Genomic DNA, 20750 nt, shown 5'->3' on the forward strand with positions numbered 1-20750 from the left:
GCAGCACTCAGTTGCAGGCAGTGGGGAAAAATAAATGCACTTCTATTTTCTGACAATAAAAGTGGTATTTATATCTGAGGAAATGGTTCTTTTTGATTTATTTATATATTTTCATTGTTGCTGCCGCTGCTGCTCCCACATCAGCCACGCTTCTCTATCTGCTGGCAAGGTGTGCATGTGTGCCTGTGTCGCCGTGTGAGAGAGTCTGATACGGAGATGTGTTTTTTAGGAATGCGAGATATAGACGAATAGGGAGGCTGGATCCAGGCTGAAGCCGTCTTTGGATTGGAGAGGCACCCACCTGTAGCCTGGAGGTTTGAAAAGAACAGTACGTATGGTCATACAGGATCATTTCCATAAAAACTCAACCGAAGCACAGATAAACCACTGGAAATTTAGGGGAAATACAATGATGCCCCACATTGTCACCTGATGTAATTTAGCCCTTCATCTGACTGCCCTACAACCCTCTACCTTCCAGCACTTGCTGGCTCACCTTTCTTCAGACTCTTGAAGGGCAGGGTGTACTGGCCTACAAACTCACTGCTGAGAATGCCGGTCTGATCTCTGACACAGAAGCGAACGAGGCACAGTTCAGGCAAGCGAATCGTGAAGGACATGTCAGTATCCCAGCGAGGACTCAGAGCTAGAACAGAATTAACAACTTCATTAGAGTCAGTTAATGTTTCTTTGAGGTGCTAATTAACATTTTTGGATCAAACACTGGATCACACCGCTACCTCTATGTGAAAGACGTCAACTGTAATGATGAACACAGAGAAATTTATCACCTGCCTACAAAGATCATTGTTTTCGGTATATAATTTATGGTTTTGGGCTTTGACTTTAACCAGTCTTACATCATTTGAATAAAACTGCTCTACATATCCACTGAAGTCTGCTAAAACTTAGGACAGACAAAGAAAAGTGGTTAGCTAATGAACATAGGAAAGCATTTTGGAGCCTGTAAATATATTTTTGTCATAAGTTAGTGGAGCCCAAAAGCAGATTTCAAAGGCAGAGTATGTGATTTATATTCACCTGGAGGCCAGAAACACAACTTCAAATGAATTCTAATGTACAGTGGCAGATAAATAACAAGTAAACAAGCTCTGTTTTATGGGGTGATAATATGACACTGTTGGGTTCTCAGCTTGTTCCAGCTGTCTTCAGGCGAGCTCAAAATATTACAAACTTGACTTTTACTTTATCATGAAATTATTGTCAAAAGTGTAGCTACGCGTTAAAATACTTGTTTCAGGAGGTGGTATTAAAGTTGTCACCGGCTTTTGAAATTACACACCGCCTGAGCTCATCTTGAGTGCTCTGACGCTAATACACGCTGACAACCTGTGCAAAAAGTAAAGTTACCGTTAATTCAGCTTATTGTTCAACCTGAGTTAATCGCTTTCACTTGCTGCTTTGAAACAAATGCAGATGTCACAATAAGAATAACAATGCTACCGTGCCAGTATTTTTGCAGGTACAAACCGCTCTTACCACTCTGCCAAGCTGCTGATCAACCAAGTGGTAAATTAACAAATACAGTACTGCGCAATATTGTCGAAACACCCCCTATTTCTCTACATTTTGTTCCAAAGAGCCATACTTTCTTGTCTTTTTGTTAAAGTAGTCTTGAGCAATAGTTCTCAAAGATTTTGAAATTTTGATCATCTGGAAAGAATCTGATTGAAAATAGCCTTATTGTTTAGCATTTCAACAATCCCAAACATGCTGCCAATACAATAAAAGCGTACCTGAGTAGCAGAACACGCAATGACCTCTCTAGAGTATGAGTATGGGATCATCTTGACAGAACAGAATAAAAGGCAGCCAGCATCCAAAGAAGAGCGTTGAATGTCCCTCAAGAAGCCTTTAGAACTATTCTTGAAGACTACTTAGAGAAATGACAAGAAACGTTGCCTAAGAGAGTTCAGGCTGTCCTGAAAAATTCAGGAGTTTATACCAAATACTGACTTTTAAGTTCATTAGAAATGTACACTCTTCTTGCGGTATAAATAGTATATTTCCAATTTTGCACATGTTCCATTTTCTGAGCATGTTTCTATAATATTTAATACTATTTATCAATTCTGCCCAACTATGCCTCACTGTGAAGCAGGGAGAAACTACCTTTTAGATGGTTTACCAAGCAGTAGTCCCTCCAAAACAGCCTTCCATTCCTGACAATCCTGCCATCATTTTAACTTTACCTGTGCCCAGTGCAATGTGTGCAAGCTAAACATAAAGTGGCTGTCGCCTGCAAAGACCTCAATGTCAAATGCCAAGCAACATTTCAAGTTTCTGTTGCAGTTAGCAAGCTAATGTTGCAGAAAAGTGTTGACTGGACTTTCAACCATTTTCACTGCAGTGCTCTGTAGCTCACTAAGGTGAGCGACCACAAAAAACACAAACACTTGATCTAACAGTGAATTTAAAAGCTGTTGGGATAACTGACCAGCAATCAACAGACTCACAGATGACAGCACATGACCAGTGTTGACTGGATTTTAAAGGGTTTGCTGAATTCTTTTAAACAATTTGATCAAGTTTCTCAATCCAAAATGACATTTGTATTCACCTTACCTGTTTTATTAGATGACTATATGATTAATGTTCATATGCACATCATAACAGAGTATCAGATGTATTCACTCTAGTGCTACGTCTGGTACTCTGTTTCCTCCTTCTCTCCCTCCTTGTCTCATCTCACTCCCATGTACAAATACACACATGAAATCCGTCCTTCCTACTTTCTTGAAAGCTGAGTGTCAATGATCTAGAGTTAATTCTGACAAAACACAACTTGAACTGATCAAAGTGAAGCTAGATCTAACATAATGGAGAACAGATTGCTGTGTCTTGGTACGTTGTGATATGCGCAGTTTGTGTTGTGCCACCTACAATTGTTTTTGACAGTATGTGTGTTTTTTCTGCAGGAGTCTGATGCAATCCCATGAATCTCCACTCTCACAAAGGGGTCCAGAGCTTTTCCACTCCTGGGTAGGGGTAGGTTGGACCCACTGATCACCTGTGGACAAACACACACAGAGGTATACAGTAAATTTAAGTAAATGATTAGTGAGAATCTCAGAAACAGTAAGAATCAGTAAGAATCAAAAATCAGTAAGAAGAAAACAGTAGAGAAGAGGAGGGAGGGTTTGTAATTACACTAGTCTGGAGAAAGGCAGGCTTATCTGCAGTCGTCTCACACTGAGCTTTCCCTCACTGGCCCTGATCAAAGACAAACCTGCATGTACTTATCACGACATGCCCTGCTTGGCACTGATGTAGCCTTACAGTGTCCAGCCTAGAATTACAGTCCCTTTCCTCTTCTGTAGTCACGCTACAAAACCACAAAGGTTCTGATACTTCACAGTCACAATGGTCCCTACTTGTGAGTTCATAGCTAGCAGGTTGGAGTCATCATTAAATAAACCTTTTGCACGTACTTGACAGTTTTATGCTAAAAACTCTTGCAAAAGCTCAAGGGGAAATATTGTTTTCCTGAACAGATGAATAATTTAATGCTGAGATTGAAGATTGAAAACCCAAACACTCCTACCTAAGTTACAACACCGTCTGCTACTCATGAGTCTGATTCACTGAGTTGAGGGCTGTGTTGAGATTGCGGGATTTTCCCCGAAGTTATCGAATAATACAGAGCGATGATGTGAATAAATAAAGGCGGGGCCCTGGGCACACTAAAACACAAGCACGCAACATTCATATTTATGCATCGTGATGTGTGTTGTTGTGCATATTCTATTAGAAGACAATGTCTGACATGCATTTGTTTAACTTGAGCATGTCCTTGTAAAACACTGTCTGACCAAGAAGCATTTTCTTTGTCAGATGTAAGATTTACACAGATTTTCAAAGATTTACAAAAGCGATGTGACAGGAGTTTAACAGATATTCTATTCAGAAACATAAAATAATAATAAGTTAAAGACTGCATAACTCAGCCAAGGCTGAAAACTTCCTCTATACCATGCATAAATGGAGTCCCTGGATGCAGAAAATTATACTCAAAAATATGATGCAAGGTGTCAAATATTAAATCCTTCCTAAAAGTTGGATCTGAATTCCAATCACCTTTGACAACCAATCACTTCTACGTGGGTCTAATATTCACACCAATCCATAATATCCGTGGTTGTTGTTTTAGCAACAAATAAAAAAGAAAAGAAAGAAAAGCAACACTGTGCATATAAAGCCATGCTGGTTATGGTGTGAAAGTGTACTGATACATTCTACATGCTAACTTTAGCATGTGTCAAATGCTAGCGCTAACATGCCACTTTAGGGTTACAGTAGGTAATGTTTACTGTGGTGACTCCTTTCGCTAAAAAAATTCTTTGCACAGCTGAAGCTGAACAAAACTTCAATAGTTGCAGGCTTATGGTCGTCAGGGATTTTGCACATTTAAAATCAGGTATTGAAAGAATTTGCCAATAAGTATACTAGTATAAAATACTTCTTGGCAGCACGGTGGCATGGTAGCTAGCACTGTTGCCTCACAGCAACAATGTCCTGAGTCTGAATCCGGCATCTGGACGGGCTTTTGTGTGTTGAGTTTGCAGTTTGCATGTTCTTCCCGTCTCTGCGTAAGTCCAGTCCCAAACTCCAAACACATACAGTTAGTAGTGTTAGGTTAATTGGTGATTTTAAATTGCACATAAGTGTGAATGTGAGTGTGAATGATTGTTTGTCGCTCTATGTTAGCCCTTCAACAGACTGGCAAGCAGTCCGGGGTGTGGGCCCTACCTCTTGCCCTAAGGCAGCCGAGATAAGCTTCAGTCCCTTTGCGACCCTGAATTGGATAAGCGGAAGAGGATGGACCGATGGTATTGTATACTAGTGCTAGTCTAGTGTTTCTGCAGATAAAGGGGGCTTTTTGTTCAGTGCTACAAAGGTTTAATAGGGATGAATGGATATCTCAAGCCTATGTGACTAGATTGTTTCATTGTTGTTTGCGCTTTTAGTTTAGTTGATATAAGCTTTAAAGAATGTTTTTATTTTTATACGCCTTATGATCGATCATGAAACTGATATCAACATAATGATGTTCCCTCCTCTGCCTTTACTTCATGTGATCCCGCACTGTTCCCCATGCTGTTTCAGCAGTACAAAACCTCGATATCTCTCAAATCTCTTCTCATAAGATCAAATCGTGACAGTTCTCCTTATGAGCTCAGAAAAAGATATGTGACTGTGCTTTTTCGGCAGCTTCTTTCACTTTTGCTGTGTGGCTTTGTACATTACAAGTGCTGCTATTACTGTCCCCCAAGTTGCTTAAAATAATGAAGGAGAGATGATTTATTAATTGGACCCCAGGTCTAATTGCATTAGATCACTCCTGTCTCTCTTTTCCTAATTTTCTAAAGAAGATAATCTAATTAAACAGACACTCTTGGGGAGTTTTACATCATTGTTGGTTCAGAGCATCCGGCAGGAAAGTATTTAACTGCAGGCAAGAAGTGCAAGGAATAAGATGAGCTCTGCTTCACAGTGCCCTACATTGTGAGGGATATCCACACTTATACATGCACGTGAGGCACACATACCCACAGACAGTCCGGTAACGTTACACCTTAATCCATAAATGCACCATGAGTGGATTATTCAGGGTCTAGTGCTCCATAGGTGTACCTTGAGCAGCAGGTATGTTGATTTACGCTTGTGGTGGCTGCTGTTGGGATCGAAGCGCATCTGGGTGGACATGAGAACCGCCGGCTTTAGGACGTAGCCACAACCCCCGTTGTCCTGGAAAAGTCCATCATTAAGGTCCATAGGCAAGCCCGGAGACTGGAAATTGAGTGCCACTGCAAAACACCACAGGACAGTCTCTGAACAATGAAACAAGGAGACACAACACAGTGGAGCAAAAATTGCAAATGCCTAAAGCTTGTTAGATAAAACAACCAGCTTGAGATGATCCCTGCAAACCTTCTGTTTTCTAAAGCTCATTTTCATTCTGCAGGAGAGAGTTAAATTATACAATGACTTGAAATGTTTCTGCAACAATGGCTTTCATTGCATCAGGGAGTCATTCACAATTACCAACTGTGCAATGACTGAATGCACAGTGGGCTGTTCTGCTGTGCACAGTTATGTTTTGGCATGTGCACTGCACACATCATCAGTGACTACAGATTTCAGGCATCAGAATAGAGTGCCAGATTAAGTCTCTCTCTGGCTGGACAGAAATCATTGATGAGGGTTGAATAACGTATATAAATAATGCAAAGAAACAATTCGGTGTGAACCCCCATGTTGCTCTGCAGCCTTCAGCTTCTCTTTCTGTGCTCTCCCCGTGTGTTGCCGAAGCCCTGTGGATCTTCTGCTCATCTAACAGCAATTGATCCTTCTAGGCTACTGCTTTGTTCCGCAGACTCCTGCAGCTTTGATCACCATCTGCACGGCTCAGCGATCAGCGATCAGCGAGGCTACATGTCAGAGTCAGTGACTGACTGGCTGACTGATGAAGATGTATGAAGAGTATGTGTTAAGACAGAGTGACAGGAACACTGGCAAAGACAGTGTCAGACAGATAAGGCTTGTGACTTTAACCTCATAGGCAATCTGTTACATTTTTAAACAGAGCTTAAGGCCTGAATGCAGATGCACATGTTCAAAGGAAATGCAAAGAGCGAGCTTTATCGAAAGAGCTGATAAAACCGGGTCCAAAAGGTGACGAAATTTCAAACAGGCACGCACTGGGGACAGAGATGAGGAAGAAGGAACAAGTACAAAGGGAAAGACAAGCCTATATTTACACAGAGGGCGTATTAGGAATGAGACCCATGTTGGAATGAGACACAGATGGACACAATCAAACACAGGTGAATCCCTGTGTTTGAGGATAGGGAAGGTAATAACCAATGAACAGGAATTAAAACCAAAACAAGGTCATTAGAAAAAACAATGTATATATGAAACAGAAAGAACGCAAAAAAAAAAAAAAACCACCAAGCAACAAGACACTAATGATGACAGAGACAAAGGAATGCAGAAGGCAGTGGCAAAAACAACTCTAAGAATGCCTAAGAAACTAATGGAAACCGACCATAACAAAATCTGGAAATGCATGATTTGCAATCCAACAACTTAGCTCTGGGGACAATGTCTCGGGGCATTTGGGCATAGTTCTCTAATATCCGGGCCAAAGTTCCCCAATCATTGCTTACAAATGCATTTACATTTTAAAGAACTCGTCACCAGACAAAAACCGTTGGCGTCAAAATTGCAATTTGACAAATGCAATCCCCATTTTGCACTCACAACCTGCATGGAACCAAAGCTTTCTCCAATGTGATTGGTCAATGCTGTTTGGACTGCAAAAAGACTGCAAACGAAAACCAGAATGCTTAGAGTGTTGCAAATATCGTCCTTTGCCAAGAACCTGTTTACGGAGATTACCTCAAGGATGAGTCATGCACTAATGCATAGTTACTCGGGGAGGACAGGTATGTCATATGGAGGGGAAAAAAAAAAGCTCTGACCGAAAGCCAGCTGTAATTTAAAGAAAGGGGGCATTTAGTGGGGTGCAAATCGATTTGAAAAAGATGTGATAACGGCCGGGAGAGGACTTGCTCTGGGGGAAAACACAGATGAAGCAGTCAGGCTGTAGATTGGAATGAAATGTTCTTTTCACAGGTAATCGACAGGACACTGGGCCAGGTTGTTCCCTTTAAAGTTTGACAGTCGGTCTTCTGGGCTGCAGTTTTCTTCATCTCAAGAGTTCATAGTGGACCGAAGTAAAAAAGCAGTTTGTTTGTTTGTGTCAAAGGTATTTTCTTTCCTGTTGACACAGTGGGGGAAAAAAATAGTTTCACACATCAAAATTGATACTTTTAGGGTTTCGCTCAAAGAAACATAAGTGAGAGCAAAGCAGTGGTTATTTCATTAAGAGTCATTAACTCCTCTTATTATATGTGATCTTTTTTTATTGCCCATTAAGATATCAATAAATACTTAGTTGCTGAATTAGGCTACGTTCACACTGCAGGTCTTAATGCTCAATTACGATTTTTGGATCAAATCCGATTTTTTTTGTCTGCTTGTTCACACTACAAATAAAATGTGACAGCAAACGCGCTCTAGTGTGAACGCTCAAAGCGTCCCGCATGCGCAAAAGAAGACATTACACACAACGCGCTCTGTTTAGACCCAGACCACACAGTATTGTTTGACTGATGGCCCTTAATGTAAAGACTTGTTTTGGACTTTACGTTTCCCGATTTTGCTTTAAGTTATAAAGTTATTTTGTTATTGACATATGGCCTAATAATCATCCTTATTGCTGTTTTAGAGGAGCGGTGCTTCAAAGGATAGTTGCAGATTTCTGTCAGAATCTGCAGATTATACAGTACAAATAAAATGTTCACGTTTCTCCAACGTTGTCTTCCCAACAGTTTCACTAACATCTACACGGGATGGCCAGGAAACGTTCGCGATGTCTTATCAGGCGCTTCTCTGGCACTGATAATTGGTGTCTGTCTTGTGTCAGTGACGTAAAAGACGGATTTAATGCGACATGACCATTCAAACAGCAGTCGCTTTCTAAAACATCAGATATGTATCGGATTCAGTACCACATACGAAAGTGACCCAGGTCGGATTTGAAAATATCGGATTTGTTCTGTTCACACTGTCATACCATGATCAGATATGGGTCGCATAGGGTCAAAAAAGTCGGATTTGATGCACTTTCGCTTGCAGTGTGAACATAGCCTTGGTGTCTTTAATTATTCTGAAATTAAACTGTTTGGGAACCATCTATTATTTATGCCCTATTCATTTCTGTAATTGGATTGGTCTAATTAATTAACTGCTTTCTAAATATTTCCATAATTCTGGCAGCCTTCTTAACTGCATAATAGATAACACTGCATGCACTTGGAAAATTTTTCTAAACTAAATGAATCTCAGAATCTCTAAACAAATAGGAATGTGCATGTGTAGAGTATATACAATCACTTTAGTAATTCCACATAACAAACCAGTTGCCCCTATTTAAGATGAAAAAATAAGAAATCTTTATGCAAGATCTCCCATCTGCAACCTCTGGCCTGTAGCATCCACCTATAGGCTACAGGGGATGTTAGCTCATCACTGCCCAGTATCTCTACTGTAACGCATTCGTGAGTTCAGACGTCAAACTCTGACTCTGCTTTGCTGCTGTAACGAATCAGCCATTTCAAATGGGAGCTGTCTGACTAAAATATCTTTTGTGTACATAATGAGCGAGTATCTGAGTATTCCATGTGAGTCTTCCAACTCACCGAGCTGAGAACCGACATTCCAAAATTCCACAGGTTTATAGTTTGAGGAAGACATCCTCAAGCCCGTTGGATAAATCCTACTGAGGAACTTCTGGTTGTGTTCAACAAAATCCGAACCTGAAAGAGAGACGGGACAAACAATGCATCAATGACAATGGTCACATTAATCAGAATGCCGATTAAGACTTGACAGCTGTTGATTTGTTTAATGGAACCACATGACACATTATCTGTAGGGATTTGATTTGTCCTGAGCAGATTATAGACATATCCCACTATTTCTCATTGGAATGATTAAAATTCATTACACTACAGCTCAAGCTTTTGGTTTTGTCAACCTTAATGTGTTGTTTTTATTCAAATATAAAGAATTGCGATTGTAAAACATTGCAGAAAGTGAATCGCTATACTGTTTAATGTAAAAAAAAGGGAAGATAATGTCTCAAGAAATTACATTTTGATCCATGTATAATTTTCCTCCTTCTGAGGACTGAAAAGCATGGCACACAGCTTCAGTCTATACATTATCTTTAACACAGTAGCTGTTTGATTTTCCTGCAGAGATTGTCAAAACCACCACGCTTTTGAGCTAGATTTGCAGAGACTGCTCATGGTTGCTGACACCCAAGTCAACCAGCTCATAATGTAGCTGTATGTGTGGAAAAGTGTCAGTCCTCCTCAGCAGGAAACAGATTTCATTTCTCTTTATCACTTTGTTTCTCCAGTATGCTGCGGCTTAGCGGCGTGCTGACACTTTAACTGATTATCCGCTGATTTGAACCTCTGAGGGCTCTTTTCACTTCCCCAGCAATGAAAGTACGAGTCACATTTCTGGGTTTTTGTTCTCATGCTTTATTCCTTAAAATTACTTCCTTCTAACGTATATGTCATGTTCAATATGCCTTTGCTGTTCTGGGAATTTATAGCCAGTATACTGTAATTGCATTTTCCATCCGAAGACTCCTGGATGAGAAATGTAATTATGCACACTGAGCACTTTGCAAAAGTGGGATGATAAATCAAGAGAAATCTGCTGGGATCACCCGAATAATATTTTGTAACATTCACAATTACAAATACGCATCCTTTATTACTTTAATCTATAAATCCTACTTCTCCTGTTTAATGATTTCAAATCAATAAATGACTCTACCTGAAGCTTTGAGTAGCTTGCAAGCCTTCTTCTCTTCCATAGATGTGTTCTCATAACAGTTTTGATTGTCCCTGGAGTGACTAAAACTGATGAACTTGACAGACCTTGTGTATATAACAAGGTCAGACAAAGCCTCAGCTACCACCACCTTCTTCTTCTACTCAATGCATTAAGGACAGAAGAGACAAACAAAAAACACCATTGAAGTTCCAGTAACAGTTCCAGGTTGAAAGCTATGCCTTTTTGCCCTCATGCAAAATGCCTTTACCTTTACATTTCAAACATTATTTTTTGTAGATGATTTCTTTTTTCTTTTTTAAGCTGACTGGAAAAAATAAAATAAAAACAAAAACACCCTGACTTACTTTCTTCTTTGACCCTGCCTTTCTGGGAGACCAGAACTTTGCTTTTGTTTGATGATCCTCTTCCTCCTCATCCTCCTCCTCCTCACCCTCATTTGCACTCTCCTCTCCCTCTGCAGCATCCTCTGTCTCAATCTGACGCTTGAGCTTTTTATTCTTGATGAGGATCTTATACTTCAGGTCCTGGCAATCCTCCACAGGATCAAGTCACACATGAATGAATGCGAACTAACATCCACACAGCACTTTTAAAACACGCCACATATTTGCATCAGCCAAACTGTTTCTGCATCTTCAAACTTTGGGCACAAACACCAAATTTTTTTTGTTTTTTTTGTTTTTTTGTTGTTGTTGCACAAACCACCCCACTCCCACCGCTATGGTCTGCCACAAAGACGCTGTTCTTCAAAGAGTCACATCCACAGCGGGGCATACAGTACATACACACAGTTAGAGCAGATAAGAAGAAAAGCAAGAGAAGCAGCAGGTGTATCAAATCACCGAATCGAACATCTGCTCCTGCATTTCACCGTCCGGACTCCATATCTGTTAGTACTTTAAAGGGCTCTCTTTTCCAATGAGCAGCAATATGCTAAAAGCCAAAAAAAAAGAAAAAAAGAAGAAGAAACATGGTCTGGAGGAAGCTCCACGTTAAGTGAGTGTCAATGCATGCTGTATGCACAGGCAAATTATTCAAACTAATTACAGATATGCCAGCATTAACAACTTGTAAGAGACCATATGGTCTAAAAATTACAAGCTTCATAATTTCACTTGGCCCCTTCACTTCTTGAAATTTCCATCACTTGTACACAAAATTATATAGTCTGCAGAGCTAAAATTGAGGCTTTGCTTATGTTGATGCACTTTAGGAAAGAATAATTGGTTCTTGAGGGGGGTTTCACCTCACACTGACAGTAAAAATAGAATAAAGTGGTGTAATAACATGTTAATTAACTGTAGCTTATTTCTAATCCCACAATAACTCTGGATAATTGAAAACTGAGCCAAGACAACTGGCTTTTCCATCTTTTCCACAGCTTAGAAAAAGTTGTGTAAACAGCTTTAAAACCCTTTGATGTAACTAGTAGGAGTAATGAGGGAATCCTGAAAACTACAGATTGGTTCCACTTTTATAATTAGATAGTAACTTGAGCATGTGTGAAGCTGCATAATTTTAAAACATGAAAACTGTCCCTGCTGCAGGGGTTAATAGTCAAGATGAAACCGTTAGAGCTGAGGCTCCTACGTAAGCCTGCTACTTCCAAAGTCATAAAGGTAAAAATGATATGGAGAATATGTGCTCCAAGGATAGAGCACAGCTCATTTTTGCAGCAGAAATCAGAAGTATCAAAGAGATTCTCATGAGACTGCACACATTCATCCACAAAGCCTTTATCCTCCTCGTCATAGTCAGTATACTGCAGTCTCATTGTCTTTCATACTGGTCACTTCATATTGAGCTGTGACAGATGCTTTCAAAGGAGAAGTCGGCTCGAGTGCCTCAACAGTCTCAAAGTGATGGACACTTATCAGGGTCTACTACGTTACGTTAGATTTGTGACTCTCTGAGATTAAAGAGGCTTGCAAATGCAGATGTCCATTTACCCCACATGATTGCGGAGGACAGGGAGCCTGGGAAGCCTAGGAAGGGAGACTAATGAGGCCCTTTGTGACGATGAAAAGGTCTCACTTTGTTCTTGTTTTGTTTTGCTCTGGCATACAATGAGGATTTACAGGTGCAAACACCATCATTCTTCCGCTTGCAACAGCTGTTCTACTGTTAAACACAGATTCATCTCCTTTCTTTCTTTGTTTTGCTACTCACACAGCCTAATTCTCACATCTTCTGAGTCTTACATTTGGACTTGGGAGGTCTCCCGCAGTTGGGTGATCCAAGGGAGCTATCAGCAGGTTTTCCCCCAGGATAGAGATAAGATACTCGGCCATGACCTCCTGCTGCTCCCGGGAGCAATGGTTTTCCAAAGACAGAATCACTGGATAAGCAGACACCTGTCAATAAAAATCCAAACCAGAAAGAAAAAAAGAACGTTTAGACCCTATTACCAGCAACTTGACTGTTCTCTCTGTATGGTCGTACATCACAGAGAATGGCCTGAAATGCTAAATCAAAGGCAGTTTGAAGGCAAGAGAGGTTATTAATGAGAGCAAATGCTGCTCGGTAGGGTCTCTTGGCGCCCGCAGAGGCAAGAGTGAGTGAGCTGGCTGCTACGCCAGAAGCAGTAATCATGTAACAAACTACATGCTGTTACCTCAAAGGCGTGCTGCCCCACAGTGGTGATGACATCCTTAAAAAGTATCTTGCTGGTGAGGGTGTGGCCATGGTAAACTACGGGCTCCGTGTCTGGCCCATCCCAGCAGTCAATCTCCAGGCAGCGACAGCCTTTCCTCAGAGCACTGTTCCAGACAGAAGCACACACGTGTACAGACTGTATCTTATACAAGATTGCTTTCTGACGGTGGAGGAAGAAAAACTTTCACAAAGAGGTTGGGGCAAATAACCACTTTGCTTATAATATTTTTTTCATGCAACACTGACACACACTTATATCCGCCTTTTTCTCCAGACATTTTCAATCAATGCTTGTCTAGAAGTTATTTGTGTTTTAAATGGAGCCTGGCGCATGCAAAACAGCTGAAGTCTGTGTAAGCTTTCAAGTGCTTTTCTTTGTAGTAATAAAATGTCACATAAGTGTTAAATGTGGCTCTGTTATTGCAGGCAAAGTTCATAGTATCACACTGTCAGTCTTTTGCTTTCTTTGGGTGAGTTACAGCAGACAGTAAAATAGTCTTTCCGGGTGTGATGTCATCATGCCTTCACAAGTATCTGTGCTCACATTCGGTATCGGGTAACCTGCACTATAGTGCTCTGAGTCAGTTACAACATGCCCAGCTAAAACTTGAAACAGAGACACAAACAAGATTGCATAAATACGGGTTTTCTGGCAGGTTGAAGTCAGCAGTGCAAAAAGTCGATCAAAGGCCATTCACACACTTATAAAAATAAGTCTCAGTCACTGACAGATTGCTAGCTGACTACATATACTGACCATTAGTACATTAGTGGTTTTGGGTGAAAATACACGTTTTTAAACAAATCTTTACAAGTGCCTTCAGAAGCATTTTTGAACTTCTGAGAGAGCCAAGCTAACTCTTTTCTTCAGCTTCTATTGTAATGCTAAGTTCCAAAGAAGGCTTGCTCATCTTTTTAGCTTTGATGCTTTGAAATAAAACTAGTGTCACCTTTTTCTGGAAAAAGGGGACCGAAGTGTGCAGTTCTCAACATTATGTTTTACAATTTACCTAACACAATTATCTCATATCACAGTTTTTGAAGTGAGAGTTAATGTGATACATACACAGCCACAGTTACGCAATCTTCATTTTAACAAGTACCAGGGTGCATATTTTAGTATTTTTGATGCATTCCTCGTAACTAGTATACATTCACTTCATGTTATTTTCATCCCTCTCCCACCTGTGAGCTAGTGGGATTTCTATAAAGCAGCTTGCTGTTCCTGCCAGTTTGCTTTCCTCTCAAGATCATTGCATCATTATCTAAGTAAACCAGAGCTCTCGGGCCGCTGGGTTGAAGGGTTCGCTCTACCAGTCAGCCAGGGAACTCAGCACTTTCACTGGAACCATAAATACAGCACTTCTGCTTCCATCAGCCTCTTTTGTAATCACCTCCATTGTCCCATAAAGGCACCACAGCAATTTCACTGTCTGCCTCAGCACAGGACTGGGTCAATGAAACCAGAGCGCAAAAGAGAATCCAAATGACAAACATGTTGGCCTGGAGAAGGAGACTAATGTTGTGTTGTAGGGCATTTAGAGCTTCATTGCAGCCATTTTTTGTGTTCTACTATTTTGCTTTTTTAAAAAAGATTTTTTTATTTGTCATAATATTTTACTGGTTAAATTTGCTAATTTGCAAGTAGACTTTCACCAGTATTGGCATAATTTTACATATAAATGGGTTGTGCAAAAATGTTACAATCTATAGATTATTTATTATATGACGTTTGCTATTTCTTGTCACTAAAGGCATTTGTAGCACCGAAAAGTAAAAATTTTAGAAGTAAAAAACACCCTTCAACTATTTTTTGGGTTATGACGTTAGATCATTTGTCTACAAGAGGGCACTCGGCAACTTCTCTGTTGGCAACACATGTTTGAAAAGGCACATATACAACAACTAGTCGATTCTGTGCAATGCAACAACAGGCACCACAAGGTACTTTATAGTGTAAGGTTAAAACCCTAAAATAAATGAGAAAAAACACCAGACAATCAGAAGACCTCCTATGAGCAAGTACTTGTTGACAGTGGGAAGGAAAAGCTGTAGTGCTTAGTATGTGGTACAACCTGTCAAAGAATGTGTGTCTGTGCAATGGAGCCGTGCAGTTTATGAATACAGTTTGCTAACCAAGCTTGGAAGCCTGATAACTTAGAACTCTATTCTTCTCATTTAAAGTAGCTCACTTCTGGCTCCAAAAAAAAAAAAAAATACAAAAATAACATGGAAAAGGCCAAAAAGATGAGTCAGAATTAAGAAACCGATGGGTAAGGTCATATTGACTACATCCATCTTTTATATACAGGCAGCAAATACACCAGGAATCATAAAAAAACTATCTTCAGAGGCAAGAAGAACAAAGAGTCTAAGAACTGTTGATATATCTCCCACAGAACCCTGATCTCCATTTCATAGAGTCAGTCTTGGATTATATGAAGAGACAGAGGGCACTGAAACTTAAAAGCAAAGGTTGGATACACCAAACATTGATTATATTTGTGTGTGTGTGTGTATGTGTGTGTGTGTGTGTGTGTGTGTGTGTGTGTGGGGGGGGTTGTTTCCATTTGCTGTGCTTGGTATAGCATACTCAACTTATCCACTAAAACCTATTTATGATATAATCTGTTCAAAGCATTCTCAATTTAACTTCAGTGCCTTAAAACATATTCACAGTACTCCCTCTGGCATTGGGCGAGGCTTTTTAAAATACTGCTAAGTGAAGAGGAACACTGTATGTAAACATTGCTTCCCTACCTAACATAGGCATCCAGGCTACTTTGCCCTACTAGCTGATCTCCGGTCAGGTAGGTGTTGTGTGATGTGGAGATGAAATAGCTGGTAAGAGGCTGGTCCATGTCCTGGTACACTGATGTGTGGGCCTGGTTGAACACACAGCACTCTTTGGACTCCATGTACCTGAGGAACCCTTCAAAGGTCATTGAGCTGTTTTCTCTGGCTGGAAGAGGAGGAATTGAGAAGACTTAAATTTCATCTTTAAGGATTAAAAAAAGAAGAAGAACAGCATCTACAATCAAGCCAGATAACTGCATTTAATTTCTATCTATACCACGTTACTTTAATAGTAAAACAATAGTCCTTCTTATAACATCTCTGGTAGAGTTACGGCTGGTGTGTTATAGATATTCATAAACCATTCATAAACCTCTTTGATGATCATGCTAGATAATAAAGTTAGGGAATCACTAAAGTCATTATAAGTCATCCTCCTACAGCCACAAGTAGCTGGGTGAAATTTCGTGACAGTCCATCAAATAGCTGTTTAGAAATTTGAAATTAGATTACAGCAGAGGACTGACCAGTGGAGCATCTCCAGAGCCATGATGTAGCCTCTGTGAAGTTTCTGCTGGTAATGAATTGTGATGTCACAAGTGTACTGTAATTATCTTTAGTCTGAGGTGGGAATAAAACTCATGCAGCTGAACAGTCAGCTCAAATGATGAATTTAATGGAAAGAAATCTGACATTAAATTAAAAAAGAAAAAAAAAGACTGCATTTCATTTGGGTGAACCAGCTGTGGGTTCCTGGTATTGTGTAAGCTGATTCAGTGCCATGTCTAACTTCATTAATAAAATATCTTTCACCACCATCAGAGCTCTCCCTGCTGTGACAAACTGTCTGCTGTGAAAACGGTTGATTTTACTGACTACACTGCTGATGGTTCATACCAACTGTATCTGCTTTTACATTTAGCAGTTTGGATGATTTTCTGATTTATTTTGAATAAAATCACCAACTATGGCATGATTTAATACGTTGTTTTTTTTAAAATTGCAATTCCTCTACGAATAACTGAGTTTGTTGAGAGAAATGTGTGATACAGTTTTCATGCAAGTGCAGAAAAAGAAAAACATGAGCACATTTGTTTATGCAAAGAATGGTAGAAAGTGAGGTCTTCTGTTAGGGATCCTTAATTATGACGCAAATCTGTATGAACATCATTGGACAATCTTATTTAATTCAATTACTCTCAAACTTCGGTAAAACAGTGGGTTTATTACACTTTAAAAAGAGCAGAAATATATCTTTGAAATAAAGTGGAAGGACTTTTAAAACCTATTTACTGTTTTTAATGTTTCACACCACAGTTGGCATGTTTGCAGTTTTGTTGTGCTTGTACAATTAGAATGGAGGTCTGGAAACTTGATTTACTTGAACTTAATAATAATTCAGAAGAAGTAACACCAAAATCATTTTAAAAAACTGAACTCAACTCAACGTTAGTAAACTAAAAGTATGTGTTTCGACAGCTCTTGTTCTGATAATTAGTGAAAGACAAAAGTCTAACTGAAATTAAAATTTGATTAATTTGGACAGCCCTGGCTTCTGTGTATTAATGGCACAGACTAGTTGTAAATCTTTTATCTTCTCTGTTTTGCTGTTTGTGTTGGTGTGAATTAGCCCACAATACATTGGAGAACATCCATTAGCCAGGTCCATTAGCCTGAGGCTGATGTGCCTTACTCTTCCATTTGTTTTTCTTTCCTTCTTTCATTTTGCCAGCCAGGCATCACAGCCTTTAAATTCTCTTACAACTAAATTAGCATCCTTACGTGACAACACCAAAGAATAGAGTATTTTTTCCCATGATGATGAACAGCAAGGCCAAAGACATTGTCCACATTTCTCCCTTTACTCACCTGTCTCGTTGATCTCAAATCTATCGATCAAACTCTCTGCTTTTTCTTCATTTGCTGTGAGTTCCTTCTGCTCCTTGTGGAGGAACGTCAGCAGTGCACGGGCACTCAAAGTTTCCAGTCCTGCAGCGTAGACTTGGTAGAGTTGATGGATTTCAGCTCTCCTGGAGGGGGGCTTGCTTTTCTTCATCTATCCCTGTGCACAATTATACAGCCTTGCAATCTCTTATTGTTACTCTTATTGCTCTATTTGTTCTCAATTCCAGCTCCTACAGATTGGCTGTTTGCCCATGTAAAACACAGATTATAATTAATCAGCCGATTACAGATCATTCTGATCTTAACTCTTATGTGTCTAAAGCCTGTCCACACAATCAGTTTCTTCTGTCGAACCTCTCTATCAGCGTAGGTAAGACGAGAGGGCTGTCAAGGGATGTCAGGGACAAGATTTTAGACCTACAAAAGGCTGGAATGAGCTACAAGATCATCAACATAATGAGAATGTGGTGAAAGGTGGTGGATCAACCCAAAATTACCCAAGAGGAGTGTGTTAATGATTTGAAAGCAATTGGGACCACAGTCAACAAGAACACACTACACTGTAATGGTTTGAAATCTTGCACTGCCGGCAAATGTTCTACTGCTCAAGAAGGGTCTTTCAGGGTCCTGGTCTTGACTTTGCCAGTGAACATCTAAATGATTCAGAGAATGCTTGGGAGAAAGTGCTGTGGTCAGATGACACCAAAAGAAAGTCAACCTGCGATTCTTGGAGGAACTGAAATGCTGCGAATGACCCAACACCATCTCCACAGCATGGTGGTGGAAATATTATGCTTTGGGGCTGTTTTTCTTCTATTGGTTCATGACAACTTCACCGCACTGAGGGCCAATGGATGGGAGTACTGTAAAATGTTAGATGAGAACCTACTTCCCTCAGCCAGAACACTGAATATGAGTCATTGATGGGTTTTCCAGCAGTTCATGGAGTGGTCTAACTTCTGTAAAGACTAGTGGGCCAAAATACCTCCTGAGATGTGTGTAAACCTGGCAACCACCTACAAGAAACGACTTACTGCTGTACTTACCAACAGTGATTTCTCCACCAAGTACTAAGTGATGTATTGCTTGGGAGATCAAATACTTTTTCTTTTTTTTTTAACTCAGTGACATGCAAATCAATTCATAACTTGTATGTGATGTGTTTTTGGTTGATATTTTGTCTCTCTCCATTAAAATGGAACTACCATAAAAATTGGAGACTGATCATTTCTTTGGAATTGAAAAAATTGCAAATCAAATAGTACGCATGAAACTTAGGAATGCTCATGACTTTCTGCAACACTCAATTTCCATAATGATAGTGTTGAAGGAAGAAAGTGTGAGATTTAGGCCCATTTAAGACTTAACAGCTTAGAATATTTTTCATGTCACCTTTTAGATATTTTACCTTCCCGTTTCAGAGACACAATACACCGCTTGCTCTCTAAAAATACACAGGAAGTAGTGAGTAGAAATGTCAAGCCTGAGATGCATCTCAGCATTTACCTCAGCTCACTGTTAAAACACTACTTTTTTTTTCAAACTCAGCATGAGAGAGAATAAAAGAGAAGCCACGGTGTTTGCTCTAGACAAAGTTCTCCCATCCTCTCATCCTCCATGCCTCCCCCCCATCGCCCCCATCTCCTGTCTGTATCTCTTCCATCAAATACTAAGGGTACATCTCTGTGTAACTTTCTCATTTTGGTCCCTCTCCTCTCCCTGTCATTCCCTTCAGTCAGTGAGACAAAAATGTCTGTGACTTTCTCTGACTTTGTGTGTCTCTTTCCCTCCACGGCTTTCATCTCTCTCTCTTCTGCAGCCCTTCACATTTCAGACATACGCCTCAGCCCTGCAGTGGGCTTGGTACCCCACTGCATCTGTCACCACAATGAGAGCAGCACGACGGCACCAGTACTGCTCTCTCCGTCATTAACGTTTCATGCAGTTACGTTAACTTTATCAACAGATCCCTTTGATTAATAACTGTCCAGGAAAACTTGGCAGTCTTACATAAGATATATATATATATATATATATATATATATATATATAGTGCAGCTAGTCTATTCTCACACGGACTAGCTGCACTATCTAGAAAAGAGCTGGGGGAGAATTAGTTAGCTTAGATGCTGTATCGTTTTGAGGCTAAAATGTTTCAGACAACTGTTTCCTGAAAACTCGATGTCATAAATGGAAACCTACCTCGGATATGGAAGCTCTTGGAGTCTCTGTAGTATAGGTATTTGGAACAATATCGGGGTAAAAATAAATTAATAAATAATCTCGGTTTTTAGCGAGTTTCTGGGGTAGTACACAAAGTTGTTGCCATAGTGACAAGACGTTGTCGTTATGAGGTCAAGTGTGGAAAAAACACACAGCGTACAACAGGAGGATTATACGCCCTATGTCTTTCTAGCGCTCACATTGCCAGGCATCGAGGGCGGACTTGCTGGTACCATAAACAATATAAGAAAGACACTTGGCACCTGAATATGAGAGAATTCTGCATCAGAGAAAAGGGTAGTGTAGGGCCAGCTGTCGTTTCCTGTGGACACAGCATTTTAAAATAGTCTTTATGGGTAGTCAATGAATTATCCAACTGCTGATTCTTCACAAGCAGTGTGTATGTCCTGGTGACCACTGAAATTGTAATAATTTTAATAATGCTTTGCACTGAATGTCCCTCCCTCCCTTAGCCTGATCCTGCTGGAGGTTTCTTCCTGTTAAAAGAGTTTTTCCTTCCCACTGTCAGCAAGTGTTTGCTCATCCAGGGCCATTTGATTGTTTGGGTTTTTTCTCTGTCATTGTAGGGTCTTATATATGCTTAGAGAGAAACCCATATCTGTCCTTCTCATGATTAAAGCCAGTCCTGTAACCTGCATAGCATTAGGAATCCCCCTTGGATGGCACAAACATACGCTTTACCCCAC

General features: G+C 40.1%; 1 protein-coding gene across 2 annotated transcripts; it reads right to left on the reverse strand.

Moving 5' to 3' along the window:
* Positions 1 to 79: 79 nt before the first annotated feature.
* LOC113026583 (1-phosphatidylinositol 4,5-bisphosphate phosphodiesterase zeta-1-like) lies at positions 80 to 20404 on the reverse strand. 2 transcript variants are annotated; one of them, XM_026175518.1, is made up of 12 exons: positions 20023 to 20404; positions 17785 to 17977; positions 15880 to 16081; positions 13079 to 13223; positions 12666 to 12818; positions 10809 to 10997; positions 10444 to 10600; positions 9291 to 9407; positions 5656 to 5828; positions 2905 to 3031; positions 497 to 646; positions 80 to 308 (listed from the first exon to the last, which is right to left on the reverse strand). In XM_026175518.1, the coding sequence occupies exons 2-12, from the start codon at positions 17969 to 17971 to the stop codon at positions 226 to 228; spliced, it is 1683 nt and encodes a 560-aa protein (XP_026031303.1). In that variant the 5' UTR covers positions 17972 to 17977; positions 20023 to 20404; the 3' UTR covers positions 80 to 225. The 2 variants fall into 2 exon arrangements, with proteins under 2 accessions (XP_026031303.1, XP_026031304.1); XM_026175519.1 differs by having other exon boundaries at positions 81 to 308; positions 10809 to 10988; positions 20023 to 20403.
* Positions 20405 to 20750: the final 346 nt, after the last annotated feature.

This window comes from Astatotilapia calliptera, chromosome 7 (assembly GCF_900246225.1).
Source record: "Astatotilapia calliptera chromosome 7, fAstCal1.2, whole genome shotgun sequence".
NCBI classification, from domain to species: domain Eukaryota; kingdom Metazoa; phylum Chordata; class Actinopteri; order Cichliformes; family Cichlidae; genus Astatotilapia; species Astatotilapia calliptera.